Raw genomic sequence first — 25881 nt, forward strand, 5'->3', positions numbered from 1 at the left:
TGATAATCCAGGACTATTTAAAGCGGGTTGCCCTGACAACACCAACAAGTGCAGGCGGGCTTTGTGCAATGTCAAGCTGCTGGTTGACAGTTGAAACCTTGATTGTGAATTCCAGAGGCGAGACACATAACAGTAATTACTTTAATAAATTAAAAGCATTCAATCATTCAGACACTGGTCACCTTTTGTGTTAATATTTCTTGAGGCTTTATTTGGACATGCCTGTGAAAGTGACAGGAGAATTAATGACCAGTGAAAAAATAGAGAATAATCCAAGAGTCACAGTTTCCTCACAATATATATATATTTATATGAAAAAGTGGACAGTATCATTTGCCAGTTGAGAAACCGCCCCACCACTCTAAACTCTGTAGGGCCATCTAGAGTTGTGCAATGAAAACATATGTAAAATGAAAAGAAAAGAAAAAAATACATTGGCAGATGGAAGTAGTTGCAAACCTTTACATGTAAACGGCGAAAGAGCAGAAATGTCAGCTGCAACTCAGGTTCTTTTAAACATAGTTTTATGTCATTTATTTGGCTCGGAGGCTGAGATAACACAACTTGGTGCTGTACCTAATTATATTGAGTGAAATGGTAGCAGATGAAAGTTTGGACAGCAGTGTAATTCAATCATTTAAATAAAGCAGTCTGTCAGGATTGAACATTTGATTAGGGGCTCTCCATTAGAGCGACTGCAACAGTTCAGACTTGTGTCATGCTGGAAGTGAGACGTGTACAGTCTGTTACTACGTGTGGTGCAGTCGGATTACCAAAATCAAGATGCTGTATATTAGCAATTTACTGTTTATTTTCATTGCAACAAAGGTGGAACTTCTTTAACCTCTCAGCGGGGCGACTCATGCTGAGCATCTAACAAGCTCAGGAGGTTACAGTTCATGTCAGGTCTAGTTTCTGTATTGAAACCCCTCACTAGATTAGATATTTAGCAGGCATCCATTTAATAAAACATAACAGAAACACAAATTACATGAAGCTGACACAAAATGTTGCATATTTATAAGTTAAAGGTTTAAATCAGCCGCAAAGAATACAACCATTTTACTAATTCTAGGTGAATATCACATTGTTTTAGTGATATCGATTCAGACCGGCAGCAGCATGTTATAAATGCAACCCTGTTGAGCTGCACGTTAGAAACACCACAAATGCAGCCCATCTGGTTCAATCACGCAAGCTGCTACTGCAGGAGCCTTCTTTATACAGAAGGTGTGTAGGGTTGATTTGATGCCAAATCGGTTTAATTATGTTAATGTAGCACAAGTAAAAAGATTGGAAAAATTAATTAATCTTTTGGTATTTGTCTCACAGAATATTTGATAAACTTTTATTTAGTTTAGATTTCAATAACAAACACTTTTCATGTCTGCCTTTCAGAGACGTGTCAATGTCAAACTATCATTTTATTTTAACTGCTGCTGTAGTCAGTGATTAATTAAATGTGGCAAGTCCCCAGTTTACAGGATTATGTTTCTGACAGTATTTTTGAACCCTTATCTTTTCTATTCTTCCTCTTGACTGAATTAAGTGGCAGGTGGTCAGTGAATTTTCTGCATAAGAGTCAAATGACACTTAAGAAGGAAAATCCCTGTTTTAACAGTTGTTGTGCTCATTATCTCTGACTAGAGCTTTAGGTTTTGTCAAGCCACCTGAGACAAAGAAACCTCAGCTGTGTTAAATGTGCTTTGTAGCGCAAATCTCAGGTCAGGCTAAGAATGGAGCTTATTAATGTTTGTGCATTTTGTATATTTGTTTGGGGTTTTTTGCCTATTTCACTCAGCATTAAGGACAGTGACATGCTCTCCAGTGTTTCCTTCTCTCATATTTAATGACAGCAACGCCATGTATGTATATCTTTTGGTATTTCTGTGTCCAACACGTATCCCGAAAAGCAAAAGTGTATATCATGTGGTGATTTAGGTGTGTATCCAAACAGAGCATTATCTGACCAAACCTAAACAGAGTGCAGTCAAGACAATTAAATAAAACTAATTTTAAACTGTCCTAACCCCTTTTTTACGTGTCTGTTAGGACCCGGAGGCCAGCTATGACGTTAATGATGGAGATTCTGACCCTCAACCAAGATATACACAGCGCAATGAGAACAGGTAATTTGGTAGTAACTTTCACAGTTCATTAATTTGTGCGTTTTTGGTCTTAAAAATTTTGGAAGAGGATCCTTTTCACCAAACAGTCCCTTTCCAACCCTTTTTGTTGCTTTCTCTCAGCTCCATCTTCCCAGAAATGTGGCAGGCACTGATGTGAAAGCAAGTCTATTCAGCTCGTGGTTTGTGCTCTGGCTCAGAAATTTACATTCAGAAGCCATTTGTTTAAAGTTTGAAAGCACTGGTGCAGTCATTCAGCAGAGACTTTAAAGATTGTATGCTTTTTCTTTTTTTTTTTCATTCATGCATCGGTACAAAAGCTTAGTTGAAGCCCCACAGCCACGTTGGCACTTTTTTGTTGCTGATACAATACTTGTTTACTTTACTTGTGATTCATACTCTGGTTATCACATGGAAACATGTGTGCCCCAAATGAATGATGCAGCAATAAAGCTACAGCAATAATGAATCCCAAACATCTCATCCAGCCCCATTTTCTCCTTATCCCAGTTTGTCTTCTGCTATATAGAAGAAGGAGGCTTTTCTGCCTCCAAAAGCTACAGCAGAATATCTCCTATCCTCCATCTTTTAAAAAACCATGCCTTTAAGTCTTTTTTTTAGCTTTTTTTTCCCATTATTAGTCTTAAAAGCATCCATTTGCAGTTGATTAGAGGGAGAGGTTTAATAAGTTTAACAGGTTTCTTGGAGACAGCAGAGGCTATTGTATGAAAGTAGAATCGCTCATAATTGAATTCTTATAACATCCATCCATAAATTCATGCATTATTGAAGCCACTTTTGTTGAGAGAGTAGTTTTTGTTTTTCCTGTCTGTATTTGAAACTTAATCTACTCATCTCAAGCGCATATTTATATTGAAAGGGGTTAGCATCAGCAGTTTTTGAGTTTTTGTTCGTTGCCGACAGCTAGAGCAGCCATGCAGAGCGGCCTCAGCTCCGTCTGTCAGTTTACAGTGGATCCCACTTTTCCCTGCTGATGGAACAAAGTACCACTGGAGGGGATAGCTCCCTGACTCCGGTTCACTTAAGCTCCCAAAGTGCACCGTGCTATTACTGAGGAACACACACATACGCCCTCAAAATAAAAACACAACACACGGAATTGCACTTGCGCGCTTTCTTCGGCCATTGTCAGTGGAATTGCCAGAGCAATTATTTTAAACAGGATCAGCTTATAGGCATGAAATGGGAAGCAAGGATGTGCCGATGTGTCTCCATGAGCAAGGTGGGGGGGGTTAGTGTTTAGAGTGACCAAACAAATAACGTCCAGAGTTATGTAAATCATGAAAAGTAATACATGGCATCAGTGAGTAATGTTCACAAACCCCCTTCCAATGAGATTATATGAATATATTCATAGAACAACAAATAAAAACACAAAGAAGATTCAAAGGCGGGTGCTTTCCAGAGCCACGAGGACCAGTTCATTTGTACTGATGACACGCTAGGCTGATTTTTGAATTTCCATCTCATGCTATTTCTGCGTTGACAGGTATAGTTGAAGAGGGGGTAGGCTTGGTTGAAAGATGGCTGAAGTATGGTCAAACAAGTAATCCACTTGTGTGTCATCGTGACATTCTTTGTCTTTGGGGGGGAGGGTTAATGCTGAGCAACTTCTCCACCTCCATGTCAGTGTGATATACTTATCCAGGGCTGAGCGAGAAGAAGAAAAAGCACGATTGATTCTTCCCCCAGCCCACAACCTAAAAACAGAGCAGAACTACGTCAGAAAACTTCAAAGAGCTTCAAATAAGCTGTACAGTAGAAGATATACTAGTACGGATATTAACTGTTATAACATCAAGGATATATTATTTTATCCAAACATGAAAATATTTCCATTTCCAGCCAATTTCATCGCTGCTCCAGTACCATACATCATCTAGAAAATACCAGTACATTCCTTTTAATATCTGGGTTAGGAAAATAAAACAATGGTTTTGTTTTATCCTGATTTTAAGATTATAATACAGTTGCAATATACATATAATGAACATATAATGTTCAATATAATGTCTAATTTTCGTTACAAGGTCTTTGTTTTTATTAGAAAAATTTATTTAGACCAATGGCTGTCCACAAGGAACATTAGGTTTTCCTACTCATCACCTACTCATCCAAACTGATTTCGGAGGTGTCTCCGAACTTTTGGCTGGTGTTGTCTCGGTAACGAGATCAGGGGATAGCTTTGTTGATATGCCCTGATTTGCAGGAACAACTTCCCGTATGTATTTTCCTTAATAGTCTATTAGTCTCTGACAGTGGCTTGCTAATGTTTCTGATCTCTCTTCCATGTAAAATGTCCTCACTAATAAATGTTTGAGGGTTGTAGTGCTATACAGCCCATTTCAGATCCTCCAGATGGTTCCGCAGGCTCAAATCTGGGATTTGACCATTATAAGAAAATGATAGGCATGCTGCACAGGCTTGTACCCCTCATTTTAAGTCAGGCCATCATTTCCTGAATGCTAATGCTGTGCTGTCTCAACCCAAGGCTAAAGGAAAAGGTGCCATGGTTAATATGAATGATGGGACTGAGATAAACCTAGAAAAGTGTTTGCATGCTTCTCTTACCTCAATAAATTGCTTTGTCCTTGTTGGTACATGACTATTTGTTTCGCTGACCATAAAAGTGCTTCTTCAGCAGAAAGACAGGGAATAAGAAAAAAAGTAAATGCAGTTGCTGCAGAAAAAACAAGTCTTGACTTTATATTATTAAGTCCTATTCCTGCATGACATTAGTAAAGGTTAGGCCGACCGCCCGTGCATTAGATGGATAAAATAAGCCTTGACCATATATATATATATATATATATATATATATATATATATATATATATATATATATATATATATATATATATATATATATATATATATATATATATATATATATATTGTGTGTGTGTATGAAGTGACTATATGTACATAACATATTTGGGTAAATGATAAACAAATGCTTTAGAAAGCCATTGACAAGGGATCCGAAAAACAATCATCAAAATCTTAACTACTTCTAAAGTCTGAAATGTCTGGTTAATACCTTTATTAACCCCCTGGTTAATATCCTAGAAAGTATTGGCAGATTTTTAACAGAACGTTGTCCTCCGTCTGTGGTTTCCTGTTGATGAGACATGAAGACAGCGTGAGTTGTCTCTTACCTAATTCAACAGTAAAATCAAAAGGTTACAAGTCACAACACTGGGGGTCTCATGGCAAAATGTCTATACACCTTCTTTTTTTTTTATCTCAGCTGTCTTTAACATCAGAAATATTCTAACACTAAAAAAGTGGCAAGAGTTAAACACTTAGCACAGACACTGTGTCCTTGATTGAGACGACTGACTAAGGTCAGGAATCAGCCTTACTTTAAATTTGAATGTAAATTGAATTGCCCCTCTTATCCCCTTTAAGGCCACATTCCTACTGCACTATAAACCATGCATATCTAAGTCTATGAATTGGCAATAAATCTGTGTCATGAATGTAGGATATACGGGACAAAATGGAGAGAGGAGCACAAAGCAAGGAGACGTGCTCCTACTGCATTACCTGCTTTAGCAGGTTTGTTAGTGTTTGACCTAGCAGGCTGCACCTGCACTGTGGCGTTGCCTTCAAACCCCACGCATTTCAATACACAGTCTTTTGTGTAATCTTTATGCTTGTATACATATTTTTTAAGAAGCAGAATGTATTTTTGTACAGACAAACTAAAGTGTGTTCTGTGAGGCTGTTTACACCTGGTATTATCATGTGATTTGAATGAGACGACGTGAGCTCAGTCGTCACATTAAAATACATCCACACATGTGAATCTCCTGTGACCGTTTGTGGTTGGATCTCAGTTACCTGTCCTGTATGCTAACAAGCAGATGACTTACATTGCTTGATCAGCCGTGAGCTGACCAACAGACAGGACCTCAGTGGGTCTAATAATTCTATAAAAGGCATCCATCTCTGTTTTTTCTTTCATGCTACTTCATCCTAACAGGATATAGTCATCAGGAAAGAGGTGGAGCTCACCCTGGACAGGTCGCCGCTCCAACACAGAGCCACATGGTGACTGTCCCTGTTAATACCACTAATTAATTCATCTGAACTATATCATTATTCAGACACAAATACATACCGGTTTCAGAGTTACATTGGAGCTTTCCTTAACAAACATTTGGTGAACTCAGTTATGTAACAGACGGGATGAGAGTGTTGCAGAGTTCGGTATCAGTTCATCTCTGTTGACAAAAGACACTTTCATTCCAAACTATTCTCCGAAGAAAAGCCTGAAACACAACATCTGCTCGCACCAAACGGCAACTTTACCTTCTGCAGTGGGGCCACGGGCTGTGCACATCTTTTAATATGCAACAACGCATTCCTCACTCGCTCCGCTGGTTCACGTGTACTTCTGCTTTGTTACATTACAGCACAGCTCACTAAACATTTGAAGGAATGCCCATTAAAACGAACTCCCTGGACCGACGGGACAGATTGGAGCTCCAGTGCTGTGCTCTCAGCTGCTTTGTTCACTGTTGCTGCAGAAATTAACATAAAAGACAAGCAGGAGCATTTCTTTGAATAATACATTCTCTGAGTTCAGGCGTTGCTTTTTATAGAATGTGGGTTTTTCTGGAAATTGCGAGAGCAAGAACACCTTGAAACGGAAACTCCGCTTCTCGCGTCTATTCAAGTTGGACGAGTAGGTGGTCCCACAGTGTTGGCCAGGAAACATTTGCATTTACTTTGTTGAAAGTCTGTGGCAACACGTGTCCCAGACCAACTCCTGATTTGGCTAAGTGATCGGATCTGAATGCATCCTTTATGGGTCCTGAGTGCATTCGCACAACAGCTCCGTTCTACCTCTATTACATTTAGAAGATGCCGTCTGCCAGGAAGAAATACAAATAAACTTTGCTTTCAGTAAGTGAAGAGTCAAAAGGAAGCTTGTATGAGTTCTCTTATGAGACCTCATTTGTCATTCTGAGCCAACACTTGACAGTTTGACGACATTAGACCGTTTTACTCCAGCGTGTACGGTTTCATAAGTGGGAGAAGATAAAAAAGAAGACTACAAACAAAGAATATTTTTATACTTCTGGCTATTTCATGTTGTATCGAAATTCCCTCCATGATTTTAGGGCTTATCACTTATTATTATTTGCAGAGCTGCCATCCTTTGTTGAGTCTGATGGCTTTAATTGTTTTTGCTCCTCTCTTGTTTACCCTGCCTGGGACAGCTTGTTTATTTTCAAGACTGCCTGGCAGACTTTTTCAGGAAAGGATGTTGGCAGGGGCTCGATTTTGAGATCCAAATCCTTTGGCTTTCCATTTATTTTTTTCATTTTTTTTTCTTTCTTTGTTATTTCTCAAAAAGATATAAAGAGCAGTCTGATTGTAATCTGCAGCTTTCTGAACATCTCAGTGAAGAATAACCCATAGTGATTGGAGGTGACAGCGCCCACCGGAACCCCATTTGAGAAGACATTACTGATCACACAGAATCGATCAATATTATCCCAGCCCCGTTGACTAGATCCTGATGAATGAGTTGTTGCCAACGACTGTGTCTGTGGGTGGAAAGACAGCCCTGTTTACACATGTCTCTGTATGTTGAGCCATTTATTTCTTCTCAGTAAGTTGGTTTGACTGGTATGAGCCCATTTACACATGCTTTGCTGCTTGGATGACTTTAATTTGTTTAGATACAGACACAATAGATGCATTAGACGAGTTTATTTGCTCTTTTGTCAGTGCTCCATACAGCCGAGTAATAACACATTTTATTTTTAGTACCACAGCTGCTGATATGTTACCTCACAGTTGAACGGGGGAAAAAAATCAATTTCTGGCCCTCCCCCTTTTTTTATATAGACTCAAAGTTTTTTCCCTGCTGATCCACGAGTTTCCACTCTCAAATGAAATGCAAATCAGATGGATTTGAAAGTCTTAACTGCCTCTGGATGGGAATTTCATGACTGCTTGCTGTGACTACGAGTATCTGCACTTGCCTGATGATGGACTGTCAGCAGCTCCAAACTGCTGCCTTCTGCCCATTATACAGATGAGCAGGCAGGCGTCTCTGTAGGTAGGCAGGAAAAGAACAGTGTTTGACATGCTTATTAAGAGAAAAAGTGTTAGAACCTGCAATATTAATGGGTAAACAATCGTATCCGATCACCTTTACAATAACGAAGACAGGGGCCGTGTCTTTCACTGTGCAATGAAGATATCTCCACTTGGCGCTCCAGTGTAACCATTTGAACAGACCTGCCTGAGGCCACGGCTGAGCCTTAGTAGAGCAGAAAATAGCCAAATCCCTTTGGCAGCTACAATAAATGGACCCTCTTCAGTCCCTCTAAAACAGATAAACCAAGAGAATAATGCCAAGAGACAAATTCCACTGTTTAGCCAGGAATTAGCTGGACATTAGCAGAGGTGGAAAAAGTACAAAAATATTGTACTTAAGTAAAAGTACAAATTTTCTGCTTGAAAATTACTTAAGTAAAAGTAAAAAGTACCCATTAAGAAAATTACTTAAGTAAAAGTATAAAAGTACCTCAACTTAAATATAATAAAGTACAAAAAGTACATGGGTTAAAATGTACTTAAGTACAAAAGTACAAAGTACAAAGTACAAAGTACAAAGTACAAAATTCAAAGTACAAAATTATTTTCAAAAGGATTGCAAAGAAATGAAGAATCCAAGAATTTGCTTACAACTCTAAATAATGGTGATATTATTCTGGCCCCTTTAGCGTTTGTTTCCATTACCCCATTTTAATTTCTCCCTTTGCTCATCACTGCTGCTGTACCCCATTGGCCCCGCTGACAGGTCCACCCCCAGCCTGTAGTATGCAGTGACAACATTAAGCAACCCCAGCTGATAAAGGATGAGACTTTTGAACTTTTAAATGCCAAAACCACCTTAGAAGTGGTGGAATCAAAGAATGGTGCGCATGGACACGCGTCGGCTGCCGCTCAAGGCTGATTTATGGTTCCGCGTTACACCAACGTACCCTACGGCGAGGCTCTGCGTCGATTTAACGCGGAACCATAATTCAGGCTTCAGTCCTCCTCGGTACTCGGCGCGACGGCGGTTCCTCCGGCCATCCGGGCCGCCTCTGCGGCGCAACTCCCCCGGGAGCTGCGGCTCCTTCTCGGTATATTCACGCGCCCCCCTTCCTTCCCGTCCGCCTCATGGTTCCGCGTTAAATCAACGCACATCTTACGCCGTAGGCTACGGCGTAGAGTGTGCGTCGCCGCGTACCCTACGCTGTAGCTCTGCGTAACGCGTAACGTGTAACGCGGAACCATAAATCAGCCCCCGCTGTGCTGTTCTTTAATTTGTAGCGAGTAACGACGTGTCCAATTTTAAATGTAGCGGATTAAAAGTACGATTATTTCCTTGAAAATGTAACGAAGTAAAAGTAAAAGTACAGAAAAATGAAAGTATCAATAAAAGTACAAATTCTCAAAAATCTTACTTAAGTAAAATAACGAAGTACTTGTAGTTCGTTACTTTACACCACTGGACATTAGTCACACTTAGTGACTCATATTTTAACACGCATTGCCCCCTATACAAGACACCACAAACACCACAAGTGCTTACTTGAAATCGCATTGATTTGCTATCTTTTATTTTTCATTGCAAAGTTCAGATCTCTGCAAACGAGGATCAGCTTGAATCCGTGTGGCTCAGTGACTGAGCCGGTCCTACTCTCTTTATCCGAACCCACTTGGAGCCGTTTATATAACCCAAGATTAAACACAGGTCTTCCACATCCCATCTCTTTTAAAGAGCTGGGTTTTTCCTTTGCACTTGGCCTGCAGTCTCATGTGAAGCAAAAGGCTTATAATTGCTTCAAATACTCAAATCAGTTTCTAGAATCTACCTGATGGGTTTTTCTTTCTGTGGCGTAATCGATTGGATTGAATCTGAAGTTGACTTCAAAATTTAGATCAAATTATATTTTCACTCCTTAGTCTGTGTTCGCATGGAATCGTGTCCAGGCAGTTTGTCTTGCATGACATGCACACATTTTCAAATAAATGATGGTGGTGTGACTTGGCCAAGTATTGTGTCTGGTCCTGAGGAGCAAAGATAAAAGCATTACCTCACTTTGTCTCCTTTGCACTGCCTGATAAGATGAGGAAGGCCATATTTGTTGTGTGAACAGTTCAGCAACCTTTTATCTAAGCTCCAGGTTTATGTTGGGTCTTTTCTCTGTTGCTCACGGAGAACGTTTCTTTTGCCACTCGGCCTGTTTCACATAAAAGCGGGTCAGGAAGAGGCTACAATGTTTTAAGAGTTCTTGTTGTCTTGCCAAAGTGTTGAGTAAAAATACACTTTTTCATTCTTTTCTAACTCCACTCACGCCTCGCCTTGCCTATCGGTGCGTCCCTGACATATTTTTCAGTCTGTTTTTAAATGGATATAAAGTCGAGGCTCTCAGTAACTTCAGTCTGAGAAGCCATTTAATTTCACGGACATTTGAAAGGACAAAATTACGGCCCCATCGCACACCCTTTTGTCTGCTCTAGCATGTTTGCGTCTCCAAGGATATGTTAAGCTATCTGGCTGGTTTTAGCTGAATTTAATCCAGGCCAGCCACTCGCTTGCACACATACACGCACAGACACACTCGTGTGAACATGCAGATAGTATTCAAAACAGCTGAATCTTGGTGCGTCTCGTCTCTCTGTAAATGTTTTCTCAGGCCTCTGGCTCCGTCTTCACTCTGCCGGCTCTGGCTCAAGTCCCTGCCTGGCATGACATCTGTGACTGGTTGGGCTGAAGATATGGGCTGTCTTGAGCATTAAAGGCTCTTAGTGGCCTGCTGTGAATTAAAAGAAAAAAAAAAATAACCATACATGCAGGTAGATGGATAAAAAAATTGTTATGAACTCATGGGATTCATCAAATCTCGGCCGTGCCCCAAAAAGATCAAAAGATAAAAAGATTGTGAGTTTGTTTTTAAGCAAAAGTCATTCACAGTTGACATGTTAAAGTGCTATTTGTGGTATAATTGCAGTTTAAGCAGCAAATGCCTGCACATTGTAAGCATTTAATGTCCCACGCCAAGCCATCTGGCTGTTCACACAACAATGTGTGGTTTTGGCTGTCGTCAGTGGTTACAGGCTTTCTGGCTGTGTGTTGAAGAACAATACCAACACAATGTGTGCTCTTTTAAAATCCCGCACTCGTTTTGTGTTTACTCTCAGTGCAAAGAAATTAGGAACACATCAAATGAAAGGTAAAGGATTTCAGTTCTTTTATTTATCAGATTTACCCACTGCTGTCTTAAATTGCAGTTAAAACACTTGGAGTGATTTCTTCATATATACTGTACGTCTCATACACAAGTGCTTTATATTAAATATGTACATTGAAATACAGAAGTGCTTTTAGCTGAATTGTGCCTCATTAGTATTAATGACCAGCTTTCCCGGTTAATAAACCTAGCCTCTACCATCAACATAAAATCTTCTCATTCATATTTATGTGGTGTGAAAACAAGAAAAAAAAAACAGCGATAGTAGTGATATTGCTTGTGTTTTTTCTGCTTTAAAGCACTCAATGTTTAGCACCCACTTTACACCATTTCCACATATAATAACATGACTGATTTGTGTAGACAAGCTTATAAACCATCTCAGACAAATGTCAGACACGCAGTTGTGAGCTGCAGTGTGATGTGTGGGCAGATCTGTGCCTACTTAGTGCTCTAATTAAACGATGAACAATGGGTACACACTGAAAGGTCTGATCAGCACTTCACATGCTTTATATGTCCTGCTGGTAAAAGATCAACATCTGGAGTATCTTGTATATCTAAAGCCTGTTTTACTGAGACTGCAGGCGACGCTTCAAGCCTTTGCACATGCTTAATTTTTTATCATCACCCTTATTGCAGGATTTCTGTCTTTAAACGAAACTATTTTTGATGCTATGCAGCCATCTATGTGCAGCTACAGCTAAGAAATTACCTATCCATTTAATAAGTAATCTCCCCTGGAGCATGCAGTAAATTTCTTTCAAACCGGATGCCAAATCAAGTCAAGTGTTGTTATTAATGCAATATGAAATTAGATGGCAGTAAAACTGTCCCATTTCACCTTTTGTTGGAAATGACAAGATATTAATTGCATCTGTGATGGATTGCATCCTGCCGTATGTGCTGAGGTCCTTGTGTAAGGGCATATATGTCAATGAAAAATAAGCCTTGTCAAGCAAGATGATTGCTGGTCTGAAAACCCCTTCCGAGAACATACTGGCTGACAATCCGGAACGTGAAATAAAAGATTTGATTATAAGTGCGATTTGACCAAACATTTCTTTCCACACTTCTTTCTAACCGAAGGATTAGATTATGTGCAGAATTTTTTTGTGTGTGTGCCGGTTTGATGAGCCACACAGTCTAATCAGGATTCCAGATTGAAGTGTCATTGTGCGGTGACCCCTTGAAAAGACACGGCTCCTCCGACTCGCCGCCAGTGAGGTTGGGAGAACAAAAAGGAGCTTAATGATTGGCTCGTCTAAATCGGCGCCGCTGATGTAATTGCCTTTGTTTGCATAACATTCACACAGTACATGTCAGAGACAGATGCAAAACTATGAAGGTCCTAATCAGATGTCTGGGCTGCAATCAGGAGACGATCTTAATGAGCTGTGCTAAGTGGCTAATACTCATTCTACTCCATGTATTTGCAGTCTGACCGCCCCGCTTCAAGAAACATCTATGAAACACAATCAGTTTCTCCAATTATCCTATCTTTCTTTGGTCTTTGATTCATGCAAAACTGTGGATATTTCAGTTTAGACCTTTGCGGCGGGGTCGTTGTATTGCTTCTGTCTCCTGTTAGTGAATTGTTTGTGCAGTACAGAAAGTGGTTGGATTTCTAAAACTTCAGACTGGTTGAAATATGTAATGAAGGGCTCTGTGAATAATGAAGGTACGTCAATAGTGTCTCATATTTTATTCGGATGGCTGGTGGACAGTTTCTGTCAGCTTACTTGCACAAAGGACAATTACAAAATATGTATCCTCAGGTTTTCTTAAAAGTACTTGAACTCAATTTGTTTTTATATGACACAAGAATTTGCTAATAGCATCGCATAAAACCACACAGCCAAAAAACAATAACAAGTCAATTTTTTATTCCTTTATTCAGAACAGTTCTTCTTTAATCTGCATTGTTTATTATTACAAGACGTTGGCTATTTCTAATAACTTAACTGTGCTGTAACTGATAATTTAAAATGAAAGAACACAAACATGTTGAAATCTTCTTGGGAAACTTCCTGAATCTTTATTAGAAAATGTTGTTGTGAATTCCCCTTGCTCTTTGTGAGAAATGGATTTGGAGAAAGAAGGTTCAAGGTCTTTGGGATAGAAAAAAAAAATTTAATTTGCTCCACATATTGATTTTTCATTTGTGTGCGTGATTATGGTACTTGTACTTTTTTCAATATCTATGTGTCCTCTAAGTTAAATAGCCCAGCAGAGCGCCAAGGCTTTTTTTTTTCTAGTCGAAGTTCATTGTGTGAAAACGAAATCCATTTTGTCCTTGATACGTCTAATTACACATCATGTTCACAACAATAGCGGTACCTTTCCACGCTGTTGGAAGTTTGAACCATTGTTAGAACGAGAGCTCTGTGGTTACAAAAGGACTTGGCTCTGGTGGACTTTTAGCACTTCAGGTAAAGCCATTTTCAAGGCTCGGCATAAAACAGTGCTTTACTTTGTGATTTTTTAAATTATTTTTTTTAATTACATTTTATTTGATCTTATTTTATCATACATTTTATTTAATATTCTTCCTTTTTCTTGTTTTTTTTATGGACTTTGACCTTTTCCTTCGCAGACATGGAACCCGGTGTGCAGGAGAAGTGGCAGCTGCAGCCAACAATGGAGTGTGTGGTGTTGGTGTAGCCTATAATGCCAAAATCGGAGGTAAGAGGGATCCACCATTCTGTTTATGCTCTTTCCTTTGGTTCAATAGTCATTAGCATATTATTAATTTGAATGAGTTTGGTGGCATTTAATTAGAAACTGTATGCACAGTAAACTTCACATTTATATAAATTCATTTATATGGTAATTCTTTCTACTTGGGTTCCTTCGGTTTGGCTCTTCAGTCACAACAACAGTTTGAGGGTAGCTCCGTGGAAGCTTTTAAAGTTGAATTCCTTTATGATACTTTCTGCACCACAGATAGTCGTTTGCTGACTAATTGACTGTATTTTTCAGCAGTTAAAGTGTGGCTGCACTGCAGAAAAGGCAGTGACACACAGTGAATAGTCCTTGATTCAATGCCACTGATAGGGCTGGCCTTTGATCATCTGCTGTTGCTTGATCTTGCTTCTTCGTCTTTTTCTTTTTCTTTTTCAGGGAACATGTTGCTTGCGTCGTCATTGAGACTGCACATAAGAGTCTCGCTATCATGACCAATGTTTTGTAGTCTGAGTTTAAATATTTTTGTTGTTTGCCAAAAGAGTTTGATGCTTTGGCTTTGATAGATTGTGTTTCGTCTCTGTAAGTGCATGTAAATATAAGTGTGGGTGAATCCGATCTTCCGTTCTCTTGATGTGAAACTCTTCCTATCTTTATTTGACTCCTTACCCAAGACTTCTGTCCTTTTTTTTTACAAATGAGACTAGAAGCCGATGAGAAAAAAAACCCTCAATTTAGTCAAACACTGATTCCAAGACATGTGACCTCACAATCCAGTGGTTATCTAGTTATAAATCACCAGCTCAGGACATTTCTCCAACTCTTAGATCAGGCTCTAGTTTAAACAGTGATAAAATCCAACGTGAAGAAAAACTAGATATGCAGATCACAAATATTTCTTTTTGTCTCACAACAATATTTGCTCTTATTAGAAACATTTTCAGTAACTTTTGCCGTCAAGCAATCTGTCAGTACCATGATGACAACCAACAAGACTCAGCGGAGCCTGTGGAGCCCTGAGCAGTCCCGTTCACAGATGTTACCCATAACTCTCCTTCTTTGTCTTCATTACCATTCATCTCCCAGCAGAGCCGCGCACTGGCCCTGCACTCATAAATTACTCCTCCGTGAATCTGTTTGCGTCATGGGGGTCAGTGGATTGTTTATAAACAGCTGTGATTCCCTCCCAAATGCTCACAGTATGTAGGTGTGTGTCTGAGAGAAGCAGCCATGTTTGCCCTAATGCTTAAATGTGTGTGTCTTTACAGAGTAACGATGATAAGTGATTGTGTTTAAAACTTGTAATTGACCCGGCTCGGCTCACTCTGCGTTTTCCTTTCCACCTACTTCACCTCCCGTCTGCACACTCAGAGCGCCACCTCCGCCGGCTACCCCTGACTCAGTGCAGCTGCAGGGAAATGGCGCAGCAGTGTCTTAATAAGGAATCGTCAAGCCGCAGGAAGTTGATGGGAATTGTTACGACAGTAATCATCTCTCCTGCTGCAGTACAGCTCTTGCATAATGATCACTAAGCAAACATCGCACTGTGTTTCATGTTCTGCGTACTAGTATTTAAACCTGCGCTGCAATGATTCCCCAGCAGAGTAATTACTACTTTGTGAGCGTCCCTGCTGGTATATGTTATCTGAAATGGCTTAATGTGGACGTTGTCAGTCATAATGTTGGTCTCTGATGTCCGGGGGTCTTCCACCGCTAATGGACCTTATTTTGAGGGTGGTTCATTTCATGCCTCTCCACAGACATTAATGTTCAGAGGAGTGATCTGAGGTTGCAAACTTCAAAGGCGCAGACAGGGTTGCGTTCAGGGAATGATGAAAGGTGACATTTAGTGGTACCCTGTGGATGCACCAGTCTGCTGGAGGTTCTGTAAACCCTCAGCTCATTTTATGCGAGTCTGTGCGGCTGTGTTTCGTCTGCATTCTGACAGATTTGTCGTATTCTTCTTTCTGTAGCATCTATGGGGGCAAAACACTGGCTTTCTTGGCTTAAAAAGCAGCAGGATTTCTGTGCATGTGGTGGTAAAATTGAGCAGCATCCCTCAGAACAGCCCCAGCGAGCGAAGCTCGGGGCCCTCACAAACACAGTGAAGTGTTTGTTTTTTTAATGAAGTCTGTTTGTCTCCTATTTTTTGTTTTGATGTTCTTCATGTTGTAGTTGAAAATGACGTGGGGATTAGTTTCAACCCTTTTTTTTTTTTTGCTCTTTTACATTTTTTGACAAGTTTCCTTTTTTTTTGCCATCTCATGATGTTCTTTCCGTTTGTGTGCCGTCTCAAGAGTTTTACATCTCTACATCCATCTGATACTGAAATTCAAGTGCTGACTCTCATTCTGGTACTATTGTTGATTTATTTTCCAGTTTGTTAACAAAACCCGAGTTTAATTTTTGTTTTTTGGGTTGTTGTTTGTTTTACAGGAGTTCGTATGTTGGACGGGGAGGTGACAGATGCGGTCGAGGCTCACTCTCTTAGCCTCAACCCTCAGCACATCCACATCTACAGTGCCAGCTGGGGCCCAGAGGATGATGGCAAGTCTCTGGATGGCCCTGCCAAGCTGGCCAAGGAAGCTTTCATCGAGGGAGTCACAAAGGTCTGTTAGAGCAGAAGGTTGCAATTGGAAAACAGTTTCTAAAGAAGTTAGGATGCCGGTTGAGATACTTTTGTGTTTACAATTTGATCCCAGCAACACACTGTTAAACATTTGGGACAGCAAACTGGAAAAATATATTAGATAACGCCACCTGGTTGAACATTTTGAAAACAGATAACAGGTAAACTGGCAAAAAGTGAGCAAGAAGATTACCCCAGAAAAGCAGAGATGTTCAGGGGTAAACATGGAGAGAGATTCATCACTTCAAATTTCCAGAGAAAAACCTCTTAACTCTCTAAAATATTGCTGTTTTCATCATCCACCATACATAAAACAAGGGTAACTGATGTAAGACCTATGTTGCGTGGGTGATATCAGACGGGACTGCAACAGAAACCAACACGATACTGAACTCTTAAGTGCTGCTTTGGCCTCCAAACAAGCCTGAAAACCACTGTTAGCGAACTTGTTTATCCCTGTATCCAGATCCAACTAAAAACTCTGAAATTAAATAAATAAAAATCCAACATCTGTTACCACAGCAGCTCACAGTTCAAAACCTTGCACCTGTGATGGTATGGGAGCTCATTATTGCATATGTCGTGGGTATCCTGCATATTTGTGAAGACATCATTAACGCTGAGTGATATAAACAGGTTTTGAAGCAGCAGGGAAGACCCATCGTATTTTACAAGACGTGCCAAACTGGTCTGCCCCGAGGCCAGATCTTTCACCTAATGAAACCCTTAATTTAAACTTTGACAAAGTAGGCCATGGGCTGCAGAGCAGGAGCGATGCTTTGTAAAGCAGGAATGAGGAACAAAATATTTTCAAAACTACAGCAAGTGGTCGTCATATTTGGAAAATACTTACAGAGCATTCTTAAAAAAAAACATTGATGCAACACAGTGGTAAGCAGGGGGGATGTCAACTTTGGTTTGTGTTTCTCAGGATGATTTGAACCGGAGTAACACATCTTAAGCCATTTCAAGCCAAACATTTCTGGGAGGTTTTTTTTTTTAATATAAATTTTGCAGAAATGTCAGCATCAGTACGTCAGAGTTCAGCAACAGGATTTGGTCTAAGAGATTCTTATTATTTTAAAATCCACGTCTTACGTTTGTATTCATATTTCACACAGCTCTCCGCTTTCTCCTCTTTTCCTTCTTTAAAGAATGAATATCCAGCAGCCCTTTGAAGTAGTGGGCCATTTTCTTGCGGAAATTAATTAGGTGAGAAGATTGACATGTGGAAATTGCGTCTTTCAGTAACAGAGTCTTCTTATGAATAGCTGTAAAGCTCAGTAACTGTTGTTTGATGTATGCCGGAACCACATGTGGTTTAACAGCGAGAATAGTTATCTGGGAGACGCTTCCTGGGTTTAAGTCTGCTTCCCTTTAAGCAGCATCCCCTGCGCTGTGTCTGGCTGGAAGGATGAATTATTGAGATAACCGATAAGATGTTGTTGAGTGCTGTATGAAATAACCTGTTGGGATTGGAACTAGGTTTGCAGTGTGGTTCGACCAGAGGAAACGCGCGTCTACGGGGAACAGCCTTAAGTACAATAACAAGACCAGCAGGTGTCTCCCGCTTGGTGGTCAGGAATATTTCAGTGTTCTTGTTACATACATTAATTTCAGAAAATGCCTGCACATTGTTCCACTTGTGTTAGTGGAAGATAATAATTCAAGAAGTTTGGAAGAGTAGAAGAGAATACACACAAGGTGATTGTGTTATTTGCTCATCCGCTCCTTCTTTGGGCCAGAGTGGGATTAGATTTAAAATCAGTGATAGTTATCATGTAAATGAAGGAAACGGCAATTCAAAAAACAGTGACTTATATTTGACGCCACAAAATGCTCCGTAAATCTTGGGTTAGTGAGGAAAACGTACCTGACAGAGGAAAACCTTTCTGGTTCAGTGTCTGTTCTCCTGGCAGAGAGATAAGGCTCGGCACTCCGGCGTTATCGTCTGTTTTTGCCTCTGTAACCTGCAGCAAAGGCAGCACCGGGTCATAAATTGAGATAGATAGTCGAGGTGTATTATGTACAGCTTCTAGTGTGAGTATACAGTTCGATTCAGACTGCAAACAGACAATAGGATGAAGCGCATACATCCCGTTTGTTCTGAAGAGGTGCTCATTTGTGAGATGGCATTATAGGAATCCATTAACTAAATTAAACAGATAATTCTTGTAAAAATGCTCCGAACAAGCTCATTTGAAATCTGTCTTCAGGTCCAATCAAGATCGTTTGGCAGAATTATGACCCCAGTGTTTCACTGATGAACGATGCCGGAAAAAACTGCGTCACAACAAAAGAAATTAGGAAGTAAATAATCCAGGGTCTGGGCAGACACGACGCCCTCTGAAACCAAACAGTTTTCATCTGTGTGTGTTCTCTTTGTGCATCTGTGGATGACACTGTATAAACCCATTTATTTCTCCCTGTTTTTTGTTTGTTTCTTGTTGGTGGTGGAATTCTTTTAGTCCTCCAAACATAATCCACCCACTTGATCAAAAGTGAAGATGTGCAAACATCCACTTTTACTGTCTGGATTCCTTTTTTTTCCCCACGTATCGATAGAAGTTTCGGCTTTATCTGTTGCATTGATTTTTCAAAGGGTGTAATAAATAATCAACAGCAGGAACGTGGGATCTGAGTAAATTAATACCCATCAAAGACAGAAATAACAAGGTCTGAAGAAGAAAGGATTACTTTTTCTGAATATATTTTTTTTTAGAAGAAGAAAAGTCAAGCTGACAGCTGAAGGAAGACTAATTAAAACTGATTATAGAAAGTAAGCCTGCAGGAGGCTAACAAAAGGACGATGAGGTCATTCTCCACCTCAGGGCTGTTTCAGAGCTGTGGAGTCCTGACAGCAGATGCCCTGACGCCCTCCGTCTCCGTCTCCAGCCTGGCTTCAGGGACAATCAGCAAAAAAGGGTCCGCAGACGTCAGGCTATAATTGCAAGCCCTTTTTTTTCAGTTTTGATTTTATTGAACAAGAAGGTCAGCAGTGTTGGCCAGTGGGTGGACAAATCCGTGTCATTAAAGGAAGTAGCAATTCTGAAGGAAAAATCCTTTGTAAAGGTACATTTAAGAGGATGTGCACAGCATCGTCAACAATTTAAGAGCACGGCTGCAGCGCTGTTTTTATCGTAGCCACAAGCCGCTTTCTGATTTCTGGAGCTCTGGGAAGAATAAAGACTTGGAGTCATTTGTTCGGATGGAGATAAGTGTATGAAGTGTATGGACTGCCTCCATTGCTACAATAAGAAAACAAGCACACTGACAAGATTTTAATCTCCAGCTCACATCATATTTGTATTTATGTGGCGCACTCGCTGCCCGATAACATGCTGTCATTTATTCACCCTTGACTTGTTTTCAGCTTGACTACATATGGTAATTACTTTGTTTTTCTTCCTGTGATCTGAAGTTCATGTCAACATTTTCATGTATTAACAAGCGAAGTGCCGGCAGAGGGGGAAATAAAAGAACACATAAATGATGTGCCATTAAAGAAGTGACACAAACATCCATAAACAAGCTCTTATCTTTCTCTTCATCTTCTCTGGTTCTGGGTTTCAACTCTAAGAAGCTACTCGTGTTTTTGTACCACAGGGTCGCGGCGGCCTGGGCTCCATCTTTGTCTGGGCCTCGGGTAACGGTGGCCGGGAGCAGGACAGCTGCAACTGTGACGGCTACACCAACAGCATCTATACTCTGTCCATCAGCAGCACCACGCAGGCGGGCAATGTGCCGTGGTACAGCGAGCCCTGCTCCTCCACCCTCGCCACCACCTTCAGCTCTGGAAATCCAGGGGAGAAACAAATAGTAGGTGCAGTAAAGATATAGCTTTGCTTTTTGTGTAGGATTGTTTTCATACCTCTAATTTAAATGTCAAAATCTGAAAAAGTAATCACACCAGTCGCACTTGTCAAATGGCAGGGATTGTGTATCCTAAAATGAACCTTTTTTGAGCACGTCTTCACATTAATCTTGTGTCTCAAGTCGAAATGAAATCAAACTGTCAGAAATCAGAGCATCTGAAGTGGAACATACAATGAGGGGAACAAACAAATAGTGAAAAGCCACATGCTTCCTTCAAGCTGCTTGTCAGCTGATGAAAGCCTCGCCTCAGGGATATACAGTAAGATAAAACAGCCATGAATCTGCTATTCTCTCCCAAACATACCAAAGGAATGCTGCAGGCAAACAAATGGAATTCATCAAAGCGCTGAAATTTAAGTCGTCTCTTAAAAAATGTAACGGAACTGGAGTTTCATTTTCGCTTTAGCAGAGGGAGGCCCCCGTGTGTTGCATTAGTGATTTCACGCTGTTTCTGCGGCGCAAAACTCGTATTTATGTTCACCCCGATGGAACGCTCTGCTTACTAGGACGACAAAGCTGACCTTCAAAGAAATCCAGCGAGAAATCACTAATGCTTCATTTGGGAGTCAGATTTGGGCCCCCGTAACCCTCTTAAGAAATCAGATTTTAGCAACTAGAAGCCAGAAATAAAAACGCTGTGAAATCTTTGGCGAATAATTCCCTCTGCTGTGAGTAAACCTCTGAAAGACCACCACGTGGACTCAGTTGTAGCTGTCTGCACAGATAAACACGTTACCACGGAGACGCAGGAGGGAACCAAGTTTGGGGGTTATATTTGCAAAACTAAAACCTTGATTGGAGGGCTAAAGGTGATGGCTTTTTTATTAACCGGTCAATAACAAACAGCTTTCAGTCATGATTCAGTCTATTCTTATTCATATATATCAGTGTTATCAGTAATATTATAGGTCAGAATTATTACAGGAGTTATGGGTATTGTGGTCAGATGGCAGGTTTTGTTCAGCTGACGGTCCAAAGCTCAGAAAGCTTAACAGTCTCATGAAACAAAGAAACACAACAGCGCCTCATAAAAGTGATTTAACCCAGTACTATATTATTAAAGTTATCGACTTGTTAATTATTTGTTTCAGCATTAAATATTGTGTAACAGTTAGCCTGTGCAGACAGCTGTCCTCCCATTCTTTATGCCTTGATACAGAGGCATCTTTCTGCGGATAATGGTCATTAGTGCTACAATCTGTCAGGCCAAAAGTTGTAAACAAAGAACGCATCTTTAACCTTCACAGCCCCCCCCACCCCTCTCACTTCTGGCCTGTTTGTCATTTCTGGCGTGTCCTCGTCATGACCCAGTCACCCCTCATTAGCTTCCCCGGCACTGACAAGGCAACCAAAGCTGAGACATACCTGGAGTGCTAACATACTCCGTCTGGCCACAGCCTGAACTGGCAGAACTGATTCGGTTGACATTCACTGCCCCGCTGGTGACCCTTTTGGCAGGGACTGGCAGACCTGAGAGTTAACCGGTACCGACTCATCCCCGCTCCCACCTCCGGGTTCTTTCTTCTCATTTCATATCACGGCAAACAAAGCTCCCATCCTCCCTGGCCCTCTCCTGTCTGGACGCGTGTAGAATCAAGTTCATACTTAAATCAGTGTCTCATATTAAGGGCGCCTCCCTTTTCAGTATTTGTTTGCTGTAGTATTTTCTCTTTTCTCTAAGGTGACCACCGACCTGAGGCAGAAATGCACCGACTCTCACACGGGGACGTCCGCCTCCGCCCCGCTGGCTGCTGGGATCATCGCTCTGGCTCTGGAGGCCAAGTGAGTGCAATAGATGAAGACGCTTGTTTAAGCATAATAGGCACCGTAATAATGAAAGGTTTAATCATGGTGGTTATTATTAACATAGTTTTTATTATTTGTTATTATAAAGCTCCACTGGGTGCTCATTGACAGTGCATGCACTCATGCTCAGACATGCACAGACAACTCTGGGAATCAACTAAATCCCAGCAGAAATTCTTTCCTCTTCACATTAAGCTTTTGATAATCTGTTAATTAGCAAAAATAATCTGCAGTTGAAGCCCACACATTTAAATACTTGTAGGACTGGTGGTGAAGATTTCATGCTCCAGAATGTCTCTCATTACTGGTCTCGCAGGACTCCAGGTCTCCAAGTTTCAGACACGTTATCCGTTATCTGCATATCTCCAGTCGTATCTTGCATGTGTAAAATCAGTCTTATAACTCAGCCGTGCTCGGCGATGCATAATTCTCCTCATGTCCACATTAGTGATGGCAGGTGTCAAATCCTATCCTGCAGTACGTTCCAGCCAGGGCTGCATGTCCTCAGCCTCCCCGGCTTATCTCACCTCTGTCAGCTCGGATATCACAGGAGTCGGTCGGGAACTGACAGAGCTCAGGTTTCCACCAAGTCCTGTAGATTATCAGGTAATATTTGCTAGTGAGCAGCCGCCCCCAGCAGCCACCTGACGGACAGGAATAATTACATGCTAGCTAGTTTATCAAACCGGGGATCTTAAATGAGTGGAGTTTAGGTGTGTGTGTCTGTGTTTCTGCTGTTTTATTATTTTGTTATTTCCCCCTTAACTCTTGCCTGAGGTGACACCGAGTGAATCGGGGAGGGGGGGATCTTGTCCTTTAATAACACATGAGGGGGTGTGAGGAGCGAATGCTGATGTGAAGGGCGGCAGAGGTGATGCGGCTCACTGAAATCCTGCATTTCTATTTCTGTCAGCTGGGGTTTTGCACTCAGTAAGCACTGTGATTCATGGTTTGATTACTTAAACCCACTGAAGAGTTTTTCTTCATTGGAGCTTCACAGGCTTCTCTGATGGATGCTCAGTACTATGTCTCTTCATAAATCTATTTGAGGGGGTACAAAAAAAACAACAAAAAAAAAACGTTTTATGGGATAGTACAAGGAAGGTGACCCCTCCCCCCCCCACGCCATAGCTCATCAAAAACTATACAGAGGGGAATGGGCAGCATCCTCCGTGTCATGATGTCTTGTTTTATTGTGTTTCCTGACCTCTCAACAAAACAGGCTACAATGTACCTTTTAATACCAGTTTTTTTAGTCTGACGTTCAATCCTTTTTGTGAGCCTATAACTCTGTTATCATTGGTCAGCATGCCCTGTTTGTCTCGGTATTATATTTCAGAAGTGTACAGTCTTTCTAACTGTATATACCCAGATGGATAACATTGCAGGTTTGTCTACAAACCCTTTGACCTTCTCCATGTCCCACAGCTCCTCATATTTCCTCTCCTGTATTATTCTGCTGTCGAGGTCAGCGAATCCTGAATTTTCTCATAATGTCCTTAATGTAAGAAGGAGGGCCTTCAGCGGTTATGCGACAGGAAGTCAATGTGGTTATTTAGCTCTCCTTTCTCCGTGTATCTGTGTGTGTGCAGCGTGAATTTAACCTGGAGGGACATGCAGCACCTGGTGGTGAGGACGTCCCAGCCCGGGCGACTCAGCGCCGGAGACTGGAGGACCAACGGAGTGAAGCGCAGAGGTGTGATCATTTCACTCCAACAGATGGAGGCATACATCACAGTTACATTCATGGGATTTTCTTTCCTTTTTTTATGTAAAAGTGTCATTAGGTGTGTTTAGATACACCCAACGGAAGCATGTATCATATTGCAAAAACATTTTCATGTTCCTGTGAGATGGTTCTTACTGCGATTTTTAAGAAGGAATATTTCACAAAACTAAAAAAGAAACACTTTTTTTTGTTTCATCAGCAGCTCACGAGCCGCATTTACTAGTCCGTGGGAACTGGCTCCCTTGAGTAGAGCATGATGTCGGAGGTGCAAAAGTAGAGTTACTGCATCGCATAAGTAATCAAAGTTTGCTCGAGTCATCCCGAACTTGTGAATTGACGCCTCCTCCATGAACTCGAGGACCTGTAGATATTCTCCACTCACAAGGAGCTCGTTGCAGACATCTGTCTTTTGCAAGTAAAAGTAATGATGGCTGCAGCGGTTGCAGGAATAGAAATAAATCAGCTAAAATTGAAGAAATCGCCATTATTCAGTGGACGACTTATTGCAACAGAAGTAAACACAAATTTCTCACGTAACAGGACTTAATGAAAAATGCATTCTTTCACAGTTGGCTTTTATCAACATTTTGAAATATTACTTAAGTTTTGCCTGCCTGTTTGTCACAACCCCAACAAGCTGGTGGGCTCATACAAATACCATCTACAGTACGCACCCAGAGCATTTCAGGTGTTCGTCTCAGATTAAACAGCACAGTTTGTCCTGCCTGATCATACAAATGGGTGACAGCTGTGGATAAGTAAGTAAAACCAGGCGTCCACTAATCACAAGGTTGGCAGTTTAATCCCCAGCCCCTGTCCCCTGTCCCTGGGCAAGACTTGGCTGTTCACCTTGCTTAGCAGCCCTGCAGTAACTGTCGTGTGTGAATATGTAAATGAAAACGGGATGAAAATCACTTTACAAAAGCTTCTTAAGCTCAAAAGGTTCTCAGTATAGACCTCTAGTAGGTTTGCTGTCATTTCTGAGAGTTACATTTCCTGGGTCCTTGACGAAAAGACTAGGCATTTGGGTTTCACGGTTTCATGATGTCAGCTTCTAGCTTTGCATTAATTTGTATCCTGTTAGGGTCCAATTTTATAGATGAACAACTGCCATTTAAAGAAGCCGGTTGGCTGAACTATATTTGAATTAACCAGTGATGTTTGTGTTGTAGCAGATGGTCAAACGAACCAAGAGTCAGCCAGCAGTCGAGCTCTTTCTCAAAGTCAAGGATGTAAGAATGTGGGGTCACACCTGGGAGTTTAAGTCGAGTTTTTCTGACTTGTCAGCCCTTTTCAGCACTCGGAGAGCACGTAATTGAACACTCTAGCAAATGCGTAGATGTACCGTAAGTTATTGAAAAGGTCCTTGAACTTGCAGACGGCTGTGGATTCTTTAAGAATGCTGAAAATACATACTTGAACATTTTCTAAGAGTGTCTAAGCCCTTGATAGAGCTCTTGTTTTTCAGCAGCTTTCACTGTCATGGCATGTCGTTGAAGATCCTTTCTTGACTGTGAGAAACAGAAAATGACTGAGCGACCACATACATGAGCTTTCCTGTCGCCGTAGAGAAGTGTGCTGCTTGTGTCAGGTTAGACATGCTTGCTAACAGATGCACTGCTTAGCTCAACCACACGAAACCACAAGTAAACTTGTAAATGTCCTCTTACTTGAGGATCTGGTCCCAACGGTACACTGCGTGACCGTCGCTCGTAAGCTTCAGGATAGATGTGTTTGCTT

The 25881-nt window shown here is 41.0% G+C and overlaps 1 protein-coding gene across 2 annotated transcripts in view; it reads left to right on the forward strand.

Moving 5' to 3' along the window:
- Positions 1-25881, forward strand: part of furinb (furin (paired basic amino acid cleaving enzyme) b) — a 114651-nt gene that overhangs the window by 83401 nt on the left and 5369 nt on the right. For both annotated transcript variants that reach the window (XM_061721511.1, XM_061721512.1), the window contains exons 6-11: positions 2053-2129; positions 14013-14101; positions 16538-16710; positions 20337-20549; positions 22288-22388; positions 24005-24108. In XM_061721511.1, coding sequence (XP_061577495.1) covers positions 2053-2129; positions 14013-14101; positions 16538-16710; positions 20337-20549; positions 22288-22388; positions 24005-24108 — 757 coding nt within the window. The remainder of the gene's footprint in view (positions 1-2052; positions 2130-14012; positions 14102-16537; positions 16711-20336; positions 20550-22287; positions 22389-24004; positions 24109-25881) is intronic.

This window comes from Cololabis saira, chromosome 5, assembly GCF_033807715.1.
Source record: "Cololabis saira isolate AMF1-May2022 chromosome 5, fColSai1.1, whole genome shotgun sequence".
Lineage (NCBI taxonomy): Eukaryota > Metazoa > Chordata > Actinopteri > Beloniformes > Belonidae > Cololabis > Cololabis saira.